Raw genomic sequence first — 18074 nt, 5'->3', positions numbered from 1 at the left:
AAGCCAGGGCTCAGGGAGGCCCTGGTCACAAAGCCAGGCTCTCTGGATCTGACTGGCCCTAGGAGGCGGCTGTGGGGACCTGTGATATTACAGAGTCCCCATGGGACTCCTCTGTAGTGACATCTACATGGAACTCCTGCCTGAATGAAGAGCAGGAGGGGTGGAAGATGGGGAGGGGGAGCATATGTAGCTGAACTGCCAGGTGTGGAAGGGGCTATCAGGCCCAGCGGTCCACTTGCTCCCTTTCCACACCCCTACAGGCCATGCAGTATCCAGAACACCACTACCTTGTAACAGCTCACGGCTGGTCACTGGGTGGTGATTCCCTCCCTGCTAGCCCCAATGGGACAGAATAGAGATGCCACTGAGAGGCTGGGGACCGCATGAGGGACCTGCTCCCTTACCTTGGAAGTCCCTGAGTCTCATGGCACGGGCCTCAGTCGCCTTTCTCTCCTCCTCAGCCTCGCTGAAGGGCCCCTCCTCCTCGTCAGGACAGCTGTGGGAGACGAGACAGGTGGCATTACTGCCTCCCTTGCTGACAGGTGGCATTACTGCCTCCCTTGCTGGCTGGCCTCAGACACTGACCCTGGCTCTGCAGACCAAGCTGCCAAGAGCATCTCTGATTTTGTGAGAGATTTAGCTTAGAGGAAAAGGAGAAATTGAGAAGAGAAAGAGAGCCACCAACATGTATCTTGCCTCAAAGCCCCAGGAGATAATTAGGTAAATATTTTATTTTATTTGTTTTGTTTTTGAGACAGGGTCTCAATATGTAGCTCGGGCTGGCCCTGAATTTAGATCCTCCTGCCTCAGCCTCCCAAGTGCTGGGATTACAGGTGTGTGCTACCATGCTTGGCTTTGGGCACAGGTCTTAAAAGTGTCTGGCTACAATGTGGAGGAGGCAACCACAACTTGCTTGCTAGGGACCACCAAGAGCAGGAGGCTATGAGCTCCTCAGAGCTGAAGCTACTGAGCATAGAGGGAGCTCGGGGTAGGCCAGGGAGTGGGAAGCCTCCAGGCACTGAGAGAAGGACCAGGAGGCCAGCTGGGATTGCGTGCCAGTCTTCCCCTTGCCTGTCTGTCAGGCACATTCCAAGTCAGGCAGGAAGGAGCAAACATGGGGTTGGGGCTCTGAGGGTGCTTGGCCTGAGGAAAGAGGACAGGACACCACAACATGCTATACTGGGTTTGGCTTCAGACTGAGGGGGCAGGCCCGTCATGACTGCTCTAGTGGCCCATGAATGCAGAAAGGTCCAGGTTAGTTCTGCCTGGTCCATTTATGCCCCCTGGCCACAGACATCCAGGCCTTTTAAGCATTTGACAGGCTGGGCTATTATCAGAAGGGGCAGGAATGGCACCATCTGTCCATTTTTTGAGAAGTGAGTGGACAGAAAACCAAGGTGGGATGAGAGAGAAGAAAAGCAAGGCATCTCTCAGGGAGCTCAAGGTTGTTGGGCAGTCTGCAAAAAGAGCACACACACTGGGGTGGGGCACCTGCTTTCTCACCTCTCCACAGCTCTCCGGATGTTGACCATCCAGGTGTTCCTGTCCTCCTTGGAGCTGGTGTGGATCTCATACATCTCAGGCCCTTGCAGGGAAGCGCTGATTAGAAACATGGCCTTCTCCTCATTGGCCACTTCCCTCACGATGAGCTTTTGCAAAGAGATGACGGGTGGCTTCGAGTCCTGCATGGGTAGAAGGCAGTGGGGAGGTCACCTGCTGCCTGTTGCATGAAACAGCACAGGGACCACAAATCTCAAGGATGGGGGAGAAACTCACGAGCCCCCATTTCTTTGTAAATAATTCAAGCAGAAATATTTTGCAAACTGGGAGAAAAAAAGACTATTATAATGATATCCTAGTATCCTTTTTTTTTTTTTGCTGTTGTTTTGTCTTTTAGAGACACAGTCTTGCTATGTAGCCCAAGCTGGCCTCAAACTTGCAATTCAGACCCCATGCTGAGATGACGGGTGTCCATCACCATGACTGGCTCCTACTATCCTTTAAATGTGTCAATTTAATGACTAATTTTATTTTTAAGATGGGGTCTTGCTATATTGCCCAGTCTGGTCCTGAACTCCTGGGCTTAAGTGATTCTCTTGCCTTAACCTTCCAAGTAGCTGGGACCACAGGTGCAGAGGCAATTAAAAACAAATAATAATCAGCAATGCATGTACATTTTATAAAACTCAAAATTACAACAGTCCATAATATATAACAATGACCAAAAAAAAAAAAATCCTCCTATGGTCCCTAGACCTCTAGTCACCCACAGCCAACCAGTATTCCCAGTCCGATATTTGGTCAAGTGAGACTGCTACAATAGACAAGGAAAAGGTACATCTATGAGCTGAGTTGTGTCCTCAGCAACCCCCCCCCCTTTTAATATGCTTAAGTCCTAACCTCAGCATGTGACAGCATTTGGAGACAGGGCCTTTAAAGAAATCATCAAGTTAAATGAGTCTTTCTGCAGGATGGGTGTCCTTATAAGAGAAGATTAGGACATAGAAGTGTACAGAGGCACGGCTGTGTGAAGACACACAGAGAAGACACTTGTCTACAAGCCAAGAAGAGAGGCCTCAGAAGAACCTGCCTTGCTGGTATCTTCCTTGATCTTGGACTTCCAGCCTCCAGAGCTGTGAGACAGGAAATTTCTGCAGTGTGAGCCACTGCAGAAATTTCCTGCAGTGTGGCGTATTACTCACAGCAGCCCTAGAAAACTCAGACATCTCTTATTCAGGACCTGGGGACAGAGAGTGCCTGAGTGTTCCTTGGTGGCTTCTAGTCAAATCTATTAATTTCTCTAAGTCATGGCTCCCCACTTTCTCTCACACTTCCTTCCTGTCCATCACAAAATTCTTTTGGCATGACCTTCAAAATACAGCCAGTAACATGGGATGACACAGACATTCAAAGCAGCTCTATTTGTAAATGCCCCAAACTGCAAAACAACACAGGTGCCCATTAACAAGAGAATGGATTAATAAAGACTGCTCACAGTGATGTCCCAACAACAGAGGACAGTCAACAGACATACAGGATGCTATGAAACAGAAGAGCAAGCAAGGAGCCATCAAATACCATGCTGCAGAATAAGACATCCCGGGAGGGGAAAGTTCAAAATATGTAGAAGGAATATAAAAGCAGGTTGTTTTTTTTTTCCCAGCTTAAAAATTTTTTTTTAAAAATTTTATTGTTTTTACATTTACTCACATGTGTATACATTGTTTGGGCCACCTCCCCTCCGCCCCGAAAAAAAAAAGGTTTTAAAATATATGGATTTGATCATTGGAGGACCTGGGTCCACACAGTGTAACTCATGGTGTATCTTCCCATGGGGGCTTGCTTTCTCTGTCTTGTCAAAGTAGCCCCCCAGCTGCCTTCTTTGGGGAACCACCTCACAAAGTCCCAGCAAGTCAGACTCTTTATTCTTTATGCTGGATACGTACCACGGAAGCAAAGACGTATTTCTGATCTTTTTCTTGCAGCAGCAAAAGCACATCAGTCAACAGGACAGCAAGGACATCTGAAGAGACAGCACACAAGGAAAAGACTCAGGCCACCCGTCCAGTGGATCTTGCTGGGCAGCATGGCAGTTGCCCAGTCCCAGGAGGGCTTCAGGCATCTTCTTCTGCCTGACCCTCATTTTCTAATTCACAGTTCCCCATTATGTTCCTGAGTTCAACATTTAGCATCAATGAATGCTAAGAGTTCCCTCTTAAGATGTCCCTTCACTGGCTGCAGCTCAATACAATCAGAGCAAAAGCCAGGGCTCCTGTCCTGCGTGCACGCCACAAGGTTCTCTTTTTTGTTGTAATGGTAGGCGCTTTACTGCTTAAGCCACACCACCAGTCCATTTTGTTCTAATTATATTGGAGATGGGAATCTCATGAACTATTTGCCCAGGCTGGCCTCAAACCACGACCCTCCTGATCTCAGCCTCCCAAGTAGCTAGGATTACAGGTGTGAGCCACCAGTGTCTGGCAAAGAAGCCTTGTCTAGACAAGATATCCTTCCTCCATCTAATTCTCTCTCATTGCAGCCTGCTGATTCCTTTAAAGCATTTACCACACTTTTAACTTTTTTGTATATGTGTGTGTTTACTAGTTTCTCTTTCTGCCCTACTGACTGAAGCCCAGGATGGCAGGTCTTGCTTGTTTCGGTGTGTTCTTGTCTAGCTTGGTGCCAATCCAAGATGGTGCCCACCAATCGAACATGGCACCCATTAGAGGTGCCATGGCTTTACCTTTCAAGCGTCCTGATGTGGTCTTCCAGCACAGTGTGCCCTCCAGGTGGAGCTGCCGCTGCAGCATGTCCTCCTTCCGGAAGGTGAGCCCATTCTTGAGTTTGCTGGAGGACTTCAAGTCCATCTTCCCAGCAATCTCCCTGAGGCGCTGGCCCTTCTCACATTCGCTGACCTTGGCGTCCACTTGTGAGATGATATCTTTGATGAGATTCAAGGCCTGGGTCAGGTCTTCGTAGTCCTCAGTGCCAGCTGTTGTGCAACACAGCAGAGTTAGTGTCTTTCTTGGCCCACACTAATAACAGAAGTGGATTCACCATGTATGGGTGGGTTGGGATCTGTGAAGTGCATTCTGTGGGGCCACTGCTCAGGGACTCTTGAGAATGATGTCCCACCTACATAATTCCTGGGATGGAAATGGTTCAACAAAATAAATGTAATGGCCCAGAGTTTGGTACCTAAGTAGAACTTCTATTGAATATGGAAGTTCAAGTGCAATTCAAATGACAAAAACTGCCCCACACAGCTCCTCCAGCCATTTGTTGGCACACAGACTCCCTTTAAGTCCTCTAGTTCTTCATAAAAGACTCATTCCATCTCCTGTCATGACCTAGAGTAGGCTCTTCCCACTTCAAGGACATGGTAGGGGAACTTGCTCATTCTCCCATGGCCCGAATCCATGGGAGATGTGACAGGTGTGGTCATGATGCCTGGCCCCCAAGAACTCCTGGGCAGTCTATATGACCTTTCTTTCTGCCCTCTGTGGCTCCAGGCACATCCTTCTCTTGCCCTTGGTCATGTAACACAAAGGTCTCTATGGGCATTTCTGGATAAGCCAGAATGACCTTATAAATCACCTGTATGTCCAGGTCACAGATAGTGCCTCAGGACCTGCACTGGCTCAGCCTATGCTAGGGGGAGGATGTCACGCTGAGCAGAAGAGATCAGCCTCTGACCTCAACTGCTGACTGCCCTATCTTTCTTGTGTAGGAAACCCCAGCACTTTGCATCGTGGATTCCCAGGGGAATTTAACCATTCCATTGCTGAAATATGGAGCAAGTGGGCCAGACACCTGTCCGTGGCAGCCCTGATGGGTGAAGCAGTGGGGAGTGCGTGCCTACCTTCTGTGTTCTGAATGATGCGCTCCACCAGCACGGGGTATTTGGTTATGCGCTGAGTAACCAGAAGAATACACTCCTGCACACCAAGCCGCCTCACGATGGAGAAGTTGCCGAGTTTCTATGAAATGGGACACAAACCACTGTGTTAACATCTTATCTCCTGCTCAGTCAGTTAACCATCAGTTTCCAAGGCCTGGGGCTCTTTCCTTTTCAGCTTTCCAGGAACCTTTCCTCTGCTGCTTTGTTGGGGACATACACTGGATATCTAAATATATAGAAAGGCCAAACAAGCAAACATGGCCTCTCCTTTGCACCTCCAAGACCTGTTAAAGAGAAAGGGAAAGCCAGTAATCCCAGCACTTGGGAGGTGAGAGGATTGGGAGTTTGAGACCAACCTGATCTATACGCAAGACCCTGACTTGAAAATCCCAAGTCAAAAAGCTCACGTGTGTGTAAACGAAGATCCTGATCCTGGCTGACTTGTCTTTCCAGAACCCTCTGGAACTAGACCGTTCCAGACTGGCTCCCTGCTGGCCTGTGATGCACACACACCTCTGGCTGAGAATCAATGAAGCGGCCACTTGAACTCACTTCCTGGCGGGGCCAAAAACGAGCTTCCTGAGTGCTGCAGAGCATACCACACATTCTGTGGGCTGCTCCCACGGCTCTTGGCGCATTTTAGGAATGCCAGCAATTGCCAAGAGCTCCTTCTTTACAGCACCAGAGCATCACTGAGGGGTTTGTGAGTCTGTGGATGCAGGTTTCATGACAAACCCCTTCACTACTGAACTGACTGCACTTTCTAGGTGTTTCTAGCTCATGCTGTAGCTCATTCTGCTATTGCCAGGTAAATTTTGGCCTGAAAGCAACTCTTTACCTTCCTTTCTTTCTTTTCCTTTTCTTTTTTGTATTTGAGACAGGGTCTTGCTATGTAGCCCAGGTTGGCTTTTAACTTTTTTTTGGTGACACTGGGGTTTGAACTCAGGGATTCAAGTTTGCAAAGCAGGCACTCTTACCACTTGAGCCATACCTCCAGTCCATTTTGCTCTGGTTATTTTGGAGATAGGGTCTCATGAACTATTTGCCTGGGCTGACCTCGAACCTCTATCCTCCTGATATCAGCCTCCCAAGAAGCTAGGATTACAGGCACAAGCCACCAGCATCCAGCTGGTCTTGAACTCTTGCTCCTCCTACATGCACCACCATACCCCCCAGCTAAATCCCTTCCTTTCACACCCATTTACTGTGATAATCAGGGAACTTTTTTTTTTTTTTCTGAGATGGTAGGGATTTCCTCTTTGTCTTCCAACTTGGCCTTAAATCTTCAGCTCAGGCAGTCCTCCCACCACAGCTTCCTGAGAGGCTGGGACTGTAGATGTGCATTGCTGCATGGGACAAAATTTAAATACATGTCATTCTTAACTTCAGACCACTACTTGTTGAAAGCCAAAGTCCTTGGGGCACAGGAAGCAGCCTGTAAAGCTGATGTAGAGTTTGGAATCCAGTGACCTAGGGCTGCTGAAAAGGCAATTGCTGATGGAACTCAGTGACTTTACTTAAGTGTTGCTTCTGGGATGCAAGAGGTGGGGTCTGGCTTGGGCTGACTGTGGCTAAAGGGAGGGGTTTTGGTTCTGGGCTTCATGTGCCTGCCCACTCTCAAGCAGAGGAGGCAAGTGGGTCATCTCCTAGGGGACAAATGGGGACCACAAGGGGAAGAGATGTGCAGTTCCACACGCCTCACTGGTGCCTCTACAGGCAGAATGGGGTGGTTGGGTGGTTCCCAGGGTGGGATGGTCTCTGCAAAGGACCCTTATGGTTGGGTTTAGGGGCACACACATGTAATCCTAACATTTGGAAGGCTGAGGCAGGAGTATCTTGCATCTCAGGCCAGCTTGGGCTACATACTGAGACTATCTCAGAAAAGAAAGAAAGATTCCACACTGGGGTCCTGCAGAGCTGTCTCAGGCAGCCCTGAGGTGGCAAGAAACAGATCCCTGGATATGCTTTGTTTTATGTTTTAGAGTTCTAAGTGAGATTTCTCTGAAATGTTCTGAATGGGTTTATAGTTAAAAAACAAAATCAGACTGTAAACATTCTTGCTTTAGAACATCTTACAATTCCCAAATCCCAAGTTGCTATGGTTCTGTGGAAAAAGCAAAGGGTGAAGAAAAAATTTTAATTAAAAAAAAATTTTTTTTTACCTTGATCAAGTTTTGAAATTTCTTGTTCTGCTGCAGTAATAACTTATAATGACTGACTGCTTCATTGTGGCCACTACAAAACACACCGTATTTTTCTTTCATTCTCTCCCCACTTTCACCTGAAAACTGATATGAAAAAGGACGGAAATGTTATATAAATGAAACATGAAAACAACTGCTTGTGTATATTTCATCTAGTTCATCTGACTGTGCTAAAATAAATACTGAATGTCCTTGAATTTCACTTTCTAACATCCTCAACCAGGAACATGCTTCGGTACAGGGCCTCTAAAGGTGCCATTAGGTCAAAAGAGAGAACTTTGTGCTTTGGGGCTTTGCGCATTGCACAAGCTTCCTGAGATGGAAGAAGAAAAAATATTAATAAGCTTAGGCCATAGAATGTTAGAAAAAAGAAAAAGCTGAAGAGGTATTCTTTTAATTCTAATTTTACATTTCTTTTCTTTGAGGTGCTGGGAATGGAACCCAGGGCCTTGTACATATCAGGTAGATGCTCTACCATTGGGATGCACCCTCAGCCTTTTAATTAATCCTAATTAATTAACCTAGGGTACTTTGGACAAGCAGTGTGAGGTCAGATGAGGAGTGCTACTCCCTTCTTCCTTCCTTGTCTTGGGCTTAGAAGTGAGCATTTGAACTCAAGAGCCCTATTGTGGATAGCTCTGATCCAGAAGTACATTTCCAACCACCAAAACCAACAGTTGAAACCCCAAAATAAAAACCAAACAAAAGCACAGAAGACAACTGTGAACAAGTGTTGGGACAGGTACATTCAGGTGTCTGTGTCTCTAGGACACGAGCTGCATGCTGGGACAGGCCCAGGACTAGTGTTCACTGGAGGTAGTGGGCACATGATCAACTGGAGCCAAGATCTTTTCATTATTGGAAGGAACAGAGACAGTGTGGAGGCTTGTATGGCTCCATCCCAGTCCTAGCCACGCTTACCTGCTGTACTAGGAGGTCCCCGATTTTCTGGATGACGTAATTCCGCTCATTGCCCTCCTCCAGGGCTTCTTGGCGGCGCTCCTTGAGCCGAGCCAGGAAGTGGCTGTGCACCTCCAGCAGGTCATCAGCACATGGGAAGAGACGGCTGACGGCCTTGCTGCTGAACTGTAGCTCTTCCTGCAGGGCCCTGGAGTATACCTTCAGCATGATCTTCAGTGTACGCACGTGGTGTGCCTCTGTCTGCATTAGCTCTGCAGGGACACAGATGGACAGCAGGACTTACCCACGCCGGCTCCACAGCCCCACCGGACACTCAGGGTGCTGTCTGTCTGTCCTAGCTTAGCTGGCCTCTGCAAGCTCTCCACCTAAGTCCTTACCCAAGGCCTTGTGCCTTTTCTCTCTCTCTTTTTCTTTTTTTCAATTGCACTGGAGTTTGAACTCAAGACCTCAAGCTTCCTAGGCAGGCCCTCTACTACTTGAGCCACTCCACCAGCCCTCAGTTTTTCTTTTCTAACAGACAGGGTCTTGCTATGTTGCCCAGGCTGGCTTTGAACTCTTCCTGGACTCAAACAAGCCTACCACACCTGGCATTGTGGCTTTTCTTCTTCTTTCCTTCTCTCCTTCCTACCTTCCTTCTTCCTTTTTTTGACAGAGTTTCACTATGTAATCTAGGCTGGCCTAAAACCTTCTATCCTCCTCCCCCAGGCTCCTAAGTGTTTGGATTACAGACATGAGCCACCCCATCTGGTCCCCTTTTGGCCTTTCTTATTGCCAGGCCTCTCATCCTCCCCAGCCCAGTGTTGTACAAGTCCTAGGCCAGAAAAGCAGCAAAGAGAGGACTTAGGATATGTGATGGGATCTCAACATCACAGGAGGGTTTTGTGTTTGAAGTCAACGGAAGGTATTTCAAAGCCATTTCAGCAAAAGTACTGAGGACCATGAGCCTGTGGGTGTGAAATGCCCACAGCTGTGCATGTCTATGATCAGACACAAATTGCAACCGATTGGATATCAGTCCCGTGTCGTCTCCTACCGCCCAATTCATGTGTTGAAACCTAAACTTCAAGGTGATGGCCTTAGGAGGTGGGACCTTTGGGAGGTGATTAGGTCATGAGAGTGGAGCCCTCATGAATGGGATTAGTGTCCTTATAATAAAGAACCCAGTGAGTTCTCCTGTCCCTTCCACAATTCGAGGACACAGTGAGATGGTACCATCTATGAACCAGGAAGTGGGCCTGCACCAGACCCCAGATATGCTGGCACTCTGATCTTGGACTTCTGGTCTCTAGAATCCACTGAGCAACAACAAATTCTGTTGTTTACAAGTCACCCTGTAATATTCTGTTGGAGAAGCCCAGATGGACTGAGACAGACCTGGGCACCTGATCAGGCTCATCCTCTGGGACAAGTACTAATGAAGTCCTTCCCTAATCATCTCTTCCCTGGCCCAGAAGGCAAAGCTGCCTGGGACAGGGGAGCAGGCAGGGTTGGTGACAGGGTCACAGGGGAGGTTAGCCACGGAGCCCAGATTCCCAGATGAATTAGGGAAAGGAAAAAAGACAGAAGATGTAAGAGGAGGGCTGGCATAGTGGCACAGGGTGCTGGACACCTTACCATACAGGACATCTTGTCTTTTCACCACTTCCTTCTTTTGTTTCTTGGCATACGCCAAGTCCACTGCAAGGCTCCAGGACTCAGCCTCAAACTCGTGGGCATCTGATTCGATCTCGCTCCTCAGTGAGGCGGTATAGGGATCTGAGGGAAAGACAAGGGGTTCCTGGTGGGGGCCTGGAGCCTGGTTGGCTCCCAGCTACCATGTCCCTTTGTCTTTCCCATGGACACAATGAAGCAGGCCCCCGCACTTCCCAGTACTGACAGGGACCATGTGCTATTCTTAGGAGACTGAGAAAACCATACCTTCTAGGAAAACGGACTCGGCATTGGAGGATGTAAATGATGGACAGTCATCAGCTGCTTGCTTAAATTTTAAAAACACAGAGTCGGCTTCATCCATCTCTCCTGTGACTGGTCTAAGTGGAAACGATCAAGACAATTATTTCAAAAGACTGAGTAAAACACGTACCTGCATACACCCAATCTATGAAGGCAAGTGAGATTGTGACTCCCTCTGATTAGATATGATTGGGGAACTTTCTAGATTTCAGTAGAAACTTTGAACTTTGTTACAGGTCATTTTTAAAAATTAGGAGAGACTATTGGTGGTAGAGAGGGTGAATTCTAATATGATATATTTGATACAGTGTAAGAACCTTTGCAAATGCTCCATATACCCCCACCCAGCACAATAATAAAAAGAAAAAAAAAATTAAAAAAAAAAGAGACTATTGGAATGGGGGTGTAGCTCAGTGGTACAGTACTTGCCTAGCATGTGCCAGGCTCTGGGCTCTATACCTAGCACTGCAAAAAAAATTTTTTTAAATCAAAACAAAATTAGGAGACTGTCAATGTAGCACCAGGACTTCTTCCTTTACTACTAACTGTAATGTCGAGGTCTGTCATATGGGAACATGAATGGTGGGCTTCCTTGACTGACCACTGGAGCCCACTGGAGCCCACGGAATTTCTTCTACAGGAAGTACAGCTTCATGGTCAAAAGCGAGAGGAATGGCTTTTCATAGAGGAAAAAGACATTCAGGTCCTTTCGCCAACAACTCATGCAACAGTCACTGTGAATGCATTAGGTTTCAGCATTACCCAATGTTACTGAGTGCAATATGGAGACCATCTTCACCATCCCATAAAGCTAAGCAAGGCACACATACCAGGGTTCGAGTCTCCAAGCACCACCTTGGGGACAAAAAGGAGCCCTATCCAGGGAGGGCCAAGTATATTAAGCCAAATACACCCTGGGGTGCAACATTTTCAAAAAAAAAAAAAGAAAGAGAGAGAGAGAGAGAGAGAGAGAGAGAGAGAGAGAGAGAGAGAGAGAGAGAAAGGAAAGAAAGAAAGAGAAAAGAAAAGAAAGAAAGAAAGAAAAAAGGTATCCCTGAGAGCGAGTGTTAATGGGAATTTCATCCAGAGGAGTGGTAGTGCAGACCCACACAATGGCCCTCTCCTTCAGAGAGGCCATTGATCAGTGCCACCCACCGCTCTGCTTCCCGGCTTACCCGAGTCGCGCCCCAGTTCCGGCCTGGCTCGGTGTTGGCTGGGGACCCCCTTTCTGAGAGACCGTCATGCCGACATTCCTGGCAGGGGCCGGGCTGCCATCGGACAGGAGGGTGGTCCTCGGGTGCTCCTTCAGCGAGGCTGCTACAGAGGCAAACACAGAGTTGCTGGTAAGAAAGTGGGCAGGGTAGTGGAGGTCGCTTGTGCGGAAGCCCCGCTCCGACTGGGGCCTCAGAACCGACAGGATCTTGGAAGTCAACAGCTCGTTATCCAGGAAGACGTTCTCGTTCCATTTCCTGGGGAAAGAGCCATAAAAAGACAGCTCGGGGCGGCCAGGGAGCGCCCCATGCCTGTCGCCACCCTTAGAATGCGTGTTGCCCATGTTGGCGCTTGGGGCTCCGGGACCCGGCGCCGTGCCAGACTGGGCTGCAGTTTTTATGCCTCGGTGGGATCCTTCTAGAAAATAAAACTGCGTCTTCCCTTGCTGTATTGGCTGGAGCAGTGGGGCTGGAGTGGAGGAAATTGGTCCCCACTGTGACCGTTCAGTGTGGAAATCACACAGTATTTTCTTTGGTAAAACAAAACAAACCAAAAATTAAAAAAAAAAATCCCTTCTACATTCTCCTTGCTCTTTGCAGGGGGTGCAAAGCAGAGAGCAGTTTGTGCTCCCTGTAAATAACCTAGATGGTGCGGTGGGGAGCCGTACGCTTGGCGTGCTTCATGCGGACGGCACTTTGCACAATGATAATTAACCAAGATTGGATGTCAGGATGCGCTAAGACAGGACCACAAGGCTCTGCTCACCAGCACTGAAGACAGAACTCAACCATCAAACTACACCAGGGGCTCTGATGTTCTTCTACGGAGCAATTATAAACCAGCCCGACATGTCATGGGGTTCCAAACCTGCTCATTTATTTAAGGGTTTGGATTGGAGGATACATGTATCCATTGGCCAAAATGTTTCCAACAGGCAAGAAAAATGTAACTCTCTCTCTCTCTCTCTTTTTTTTTTTTTTTTTTGGTGGCAGGTATGCTAGGCAAGCACTCACCACTACCACCCAGCTGCACACCACGCCCTAATGACCAACTCTTCAGGAAAGCTCAGCTATCTTCATTAGGCTGATTTTTCCCCTCACTGAAGTTCATTCTCATTGAGACACACTGCCGTACTAATGTATTCTCAAGGGTGAAGACTGCATTTTAAGACTCTGCTTCAGGCAAGCATGAGTGGAAGCATGAAAAAGAAATCTGGTGGCTTCCAATCCTGGCTGCTGGGTCCCCAATGCACCTACCTGCCAGTCTGCAGGAAGAAGGCAGCTGTAACTTCGGTTTTTAGCAGCGCAGTGTGTGAACACTGGGGTGGGTAGTCTGCCCCAGAGTTGAATGAATGCACTTCAGAAGCTTACTCGGGGAGTGGATTCCACATGCTAAGCCACTTCTAATTTAGGTGAAAATTTACGGTGACTGTAATTGGGCACTGGGTACATGCTATGGTTTGGATGTGTCCCCTAAATTCCATGTGTTGGAAACTTAATCCCCAATGCAACAGTATTGGGAGGTGGAGTCTAGGAAGAGAGTCTGGCCATAAGAATGAATTAACCTCATTATCCCTGTAGTGGGTTAGTGATTGTTAAGGTGGATTGGTTAAAAAAGCAATTTCAAGAGATGTGTGTGGTGGCTTATGTCTGTAATCCTAGCTACTTGGGAGGACTGTGGTTTGGCTGAGATTCCACCTCAGCCAATAGCTGGGCACAAGTGGTGCATACAGAAATAGGAGGTTCATGGGTCCAGGCCTGTCCAGAATAAAGCGAGATCCTATCTCGCTCTTGGTTATTTTGGTTATGCCAAAATAACCAAGGCTGATGGAGAGGCTCAAGTGGAAGAGCATCTGCCTAGCAAGTGGAGAGGTTGAGTTCAAACCCTAGTGCCACCAAAAAAAAAAAAAAAAGAAAGAAAAGAAAAAGGAAAAAAAAGCGAGTTCAACAATACTCTTTTGCTCTCTCACTCTCATCTTTTCTTGCCCTCTCTCTGCCTTCCACCATGGCATGATACAACATGAAAACTTTTGTCAGATACCAATGCAGTGCCCTTGGACTTCCCAGCCTCCAGAACCTGAGCCAAACAAACCTCTATTCTTTGTAAATTACCCAGTCTCAGGCATTCTGTTATAGCAGCAGAAAACAGACTAAGACAGTGCATATGAGACATTGTCTGGCAGAAGAGTAATAAAGAACACATGTAAATTAAGATGTTAATTACCAGCTGTGTGATACTACATTGCACCTATTATTCATAAACATTCATTCTTTTTTAAAAAAATTTAAACTTTTGGGACAGAGTCTCACTATGTAGTCTAGATTGGCCTGGAACTCACTACTGTAGCCCAGGCTGACCTCAAACACATGATCCTCTTGCTTTACCCTCTGGAATTCTGGGATTACAGGTCTGTACCACCACGCCCAGCACTATTTATTCTTTACAGTTTGATGGGAATGACATTGTTTTCAGTGACTGCAAACAAATGGCTAACAATTACTATTATTATTGTGGATGAAGGCAACAAAGATGTGTCACTCATATACAAAACCAAAAAAAAAATCATAAATCAAAGTAGACCCTGTCCAGGGCAGGCATTTCCTGCCAGTTGTATACCATGCTAAACCCCACCCAGGCAATTATGACGTAAATGTACAAATACGTGACAAATCCTGAAACATAGCCTAGCCTCCTGGCATGGCTGACAAATTGTTCCTGTGAATCAGGGTCTGACCTGAAGCCAGATGGATTCTGATTTAGTCACAGTCATGGAAGAAAAAGCCACTATAAACACTACCTAGGAACAGCCAGCTCCAATTTTTTCCTTCTTTTTTGGGTTTGAACTCAGGGCCTGGTGCTTGCTAGCAGGTGCTCTACCACTTGAGCCACACCCCCACCCCTTCAAAGACAGACTTAAATCTTCCTGGTATGATTGAGAAGATAATTTGAAGTTTTCATGTCTTAGGTGAATACTCACAATCCCAGTCTCTGTAATTTACACAACCACGGAAGTAACTCTATCACAAATGGCTGTATAATCGTTTTGGTTTTTTGGGGTTTTTTTCCTTTGATGGGCTTGGGGTTCAAATTCAGAGCAGGCACTTGCAAAGCAGGTTCTCTACTGCTTAAGCCACACCTCCAGTCCATTTTACTCTGGTTATTTTGGAGATGGGGTCTTGAGAACTGTTTGCCCAGACTAGATTCTAACCATGATCCTCCTGATCTCAGCCTCCCAAGTAACTAGGATTACAAGTGTGGGTCACAGGAGCCCAGCTACTTATGCCTTTTTACTAGACTTTTTGTCTGTTTTTTCTGACAGGGTCTTGCTACCATAACCCAGGCTGGCATTGATCTCAAGATCCTCTTGGTTCTGAATCCTGACTGCTGAGATTACAGACATGTACCACCATGCCCAGCTTTAATCAAGATTTCTTATTCTGTGTTTTTTATGCTTTTGACATCTGGGGTCATGCCAATCCTGGAGGGACCATCCCACCCAAGGCTAGTAAATTCTTAAAGATAGTAAAGGACTCACATGTATCTCTCATATGCAAACAAACCAATCCAGAGTCCACACTTCAATCACACTTTTTCTTTTCTCTTTTTGATACAAGGTCTCTTTATGTAATCCAGGCTGGCCTTGAATTCTCAATCTTTCTGCCTCCTGACTAGTGGGATTACAGGTGTGTCCCATCATGCCTGGCCCCAACCACCTTATACTGAAGGCTATGGCCACCTATCATAGCCACCATATCAACTAAGATCAGGAACCAGACAAGAGCCAGCCCCTATGTCCCAGGGCCTACTGAAATGATTCAATCCAGCCAATCCTAAGTCTACTTACCTTGCCTTGCCTGTTTCTTCCTGCAAAAACCACCACATAGTCTCACCCCCGCTAGGTGTGGTGGTATACACCTATGGTCCCAGATACTAAGAGGTAGAGACAGGAGGATTGTAGTTCAGACCAGCCTGGGCAAAGTTAGCATGAGACCCTATTTGAAAAACAAATTAAAACACAGCAAAAGGGTTGGGGATATGGCTCAAGTGGCAGAAACTTTGCCTAGCAACTAGCATGAGGCCCTGAGTTCAGTCCCCAGTACTGTAATAAATAAATTACTTAACAAAGGAAAAAAAAAAAAGGGCTCCTGCCCATCTTTTCCCTTTCTTCCTTCTGCCTCATGACTGACCCTGGTACTTCCCCATGTGGCCCTGCATGGTGTGCTGTGCCTCCTGTTTCTAGGCGACTGTAAGTATAAACATCTTCCTTCCAGACAGCCACTTCCGTGTTCACCCATCTTAACATACCTTGTTAAAACAAATACCAGCTGCCCTTAATATACCAGCTGCCTAGGGGCCTAGAGGTCTGCCTGCCAAGGCAAGAAAAGCCACAAATGTCCCTGGACTGCAGTTTTCCATCTGTCTATGTGGAGGTGACACACCACACACATCTAAGGCTGCTAGAAGGATACAAAATGGTGCTTAGAAAACCCACCCAGTTAAACACTGTTACCCTGCTCCTGCTCTTGGGTTTATGCCCTGAAGAAGTGAAAAAGTATCCACACAAGTATTGGTACACACTGTTCATAGCAGCAAACCCATGATAGCCCAAGTGGAAACAACTCAGATGTCCGTCAACTGACGAATGGACAAACACAACGTGGTCTGGTGCATCTACACAATGAAAATATTATTCAGCCATGAAAGGAATGCAGTAGACAGCCATGCTACAGCATGGATAAACCCTGAAAACACTATGCTCAGTGGAAGAAGTCAGACACAAAAGACTACAGATTTTATGAGTCCATGGATGGGAAATGTCCAGGATAGGTGAGTCCATGACAGGAAGATTAACAGTTGTCTAAGGCTGGTGGAGATTGGAGAGTGATAGTGAGTGGATGTGGGGTTTCCTTTGGGAGTTCTAAATTGGATTATAGTGACTCTGTAAATATATTAAAAACCACTGATTTGCACACTTAAATGGGTGAGTTGTTTGCTAAACACACACACACACACACACACACACACACACACAGAGTGGTACAGAAGCAGCCATTGTTCTGCAGGGGGACAGTCCTGACTTGTAGCTCAGCATACGGTACGAGTTAGTCATTTTGCCCTTGCCCTTGAGATAAGAATACATGCTGATCTCCTGCTATCATGTTTTCCTAAAGTACTGGGCCATAGTGGGATGGATGGGCAGTGGGGTGGCACTTGGATCTGCACCACATAACAAAGTTCAGCCCAGTGCTGACCACCACCATCAGTGTAGTAAAAGTCATTTCAGATGGGTTGGGGGATTGTAGCTCAGTGGTAGAGCGCTTGCCTAGCAGGCGCAAGGTCCCGAGTTTGATCTCTAGAGCTGAAGAAAGGAAAAGAAAAAAAAAAAAAAAAAGCTACCTTGGAGCTCAATTAGCACTGTCTGCCCCCTGCTGAGCTGTGTTATTGATCTGCGTGCACCTGGCCTGCTGTAGCATTTACGTGTTACAGAGCTGCTTCTGCAAGGGCACCCAGGGAAGAGGCAGGGACGAAAATAAGAAGCAAATGGTGAAAATGAACAAAAGTTCTTGGGCCCAAGAGGGAGAGACAGTCATTCTCTGTAACAGACAGCAGACTCTCTCCAGATTAATGTATTCATTCTATCTATCTATCTGTCTGTCTGTCTGTCTATCTATCTAGTAGTGCTGGGGGTTGAACTGAGGCCCTCTACCACTGAAGCCATGACTCAAGCCCTTTTTATCTCTGGTTATTTTTGAGATAGGGTCTTGTTTTCTTCCACACTGGCCTGGGCCATGATCAATATGATTTTTAAAACATATTTTATATCATCTCTTGGATTTTTTTCTTTTTTCCTCCCTCCCTTCCTTCCAGGTGGTACTAGGGTTTGAACTCCGGGCCTTGGGCTAGCTAGCCAGATGCTCTAACATTGAGCCACACATTCCTAGCCCTTTTGCTTTTAATTTGTTTTTCAGGTAGGGTCTTGTGCTGTTGCCCAGGCAGCCTTGGACCACAATCCTACCTCTGCCTCCTGAGTAGTTGGGATCACAGGTATGCACCACCATGCCTGTCTTGTTTGTTGAGATAAGAGTCTTGCTAACTTTTAGTCCAGACTGATCTCAGACTATAATCCTCTTATCTCTATGTCCCAAATACAGGCTGGAAGTACAGGCATGAGTCACCACCCCAGGTGGTTTCTTGGATTTAACAGCAGCCTCTGGGAGTAAGCTAAGCTTGCATGACAGTTATTATCAGCCCACCTGTGTAACTTAATCTGGACAAAAGAGCCTGCACTATGAAGCTCAGGTTAAGTTTTGCTTCCCTGTGACTCAGTTTCTCTTAAATCCTAAGTCACTGGCTTTCCTCCCCAATACACAAGCACAAGGCCC

General features: G+C 46.9%; 1 protein-coding gene across 3 annotated transcripts in view; it reads right to left on the bottom strand.

Annotated features, from left to right (window-relative positions):
* The window catches only part of Arhgef18 (Rho/Rac guanine nucleotide exchange factor 18), a 92709-nt gene that overhangs the window by 9163 nt on the left and 65472 nt on the right, over positions 1-18074 (bottom strand). For 2 of the 3 annotated variants that reach the window (XM_020175650.2, XM_020175652.2), the window contains 10 exons: positions 11655-11796; positions 10444-10556; positions 10141-10281; positions 8527-8777; positions 7564-7689; positions 5363-5480; positions 4244-4492; positions 3447-3523; positions 1504-1682; positions 405-496 (listed from right to left, as the gene is read on the bottom strand). In XM_020175650.2, the coding sequence (XP_020031239.2) occupies positions 405-496; positions 1504-1682; positions 3447-3523; positions 4244-4492; positions 5363-5480; positions 7564-7689; positions 8527-8777; positions 10141-10281; positions 10444-10556; positions 11655-11796 (1488 nt within the window). The remainder of the gene's footprint in view (positions 1-404; positions 497-1503; positions 1683-3446; positions 3524-4243; positions 4493-5362; positions 5481-7563; positions 7690-8526; positions 8778-10140; positions 10282-10443; positions 10557-11654; positions 11797-18074) is intronic. The other variant, XM_074054212.1, reaches the window with a different exon arrangement.

Source organism: Castor canadensis, chromosome 14 (assembly GCF_047511655.1).
Source record: "Castor canadensis chromosome 14, mCasCan1.hap1v2, whole genome shotgun sequence".
Lineage (NCBI taxonomy): Eukaryota > Metazoa > Chordata > Mammalia > Rodentia > Castoridae > Castor > Castor canadensis.
The sequence above is the reverse complement of the archived record's forward strand: the minus strand, read 5'-3'. Positions and strand labels throughout refer to the sequence as shown.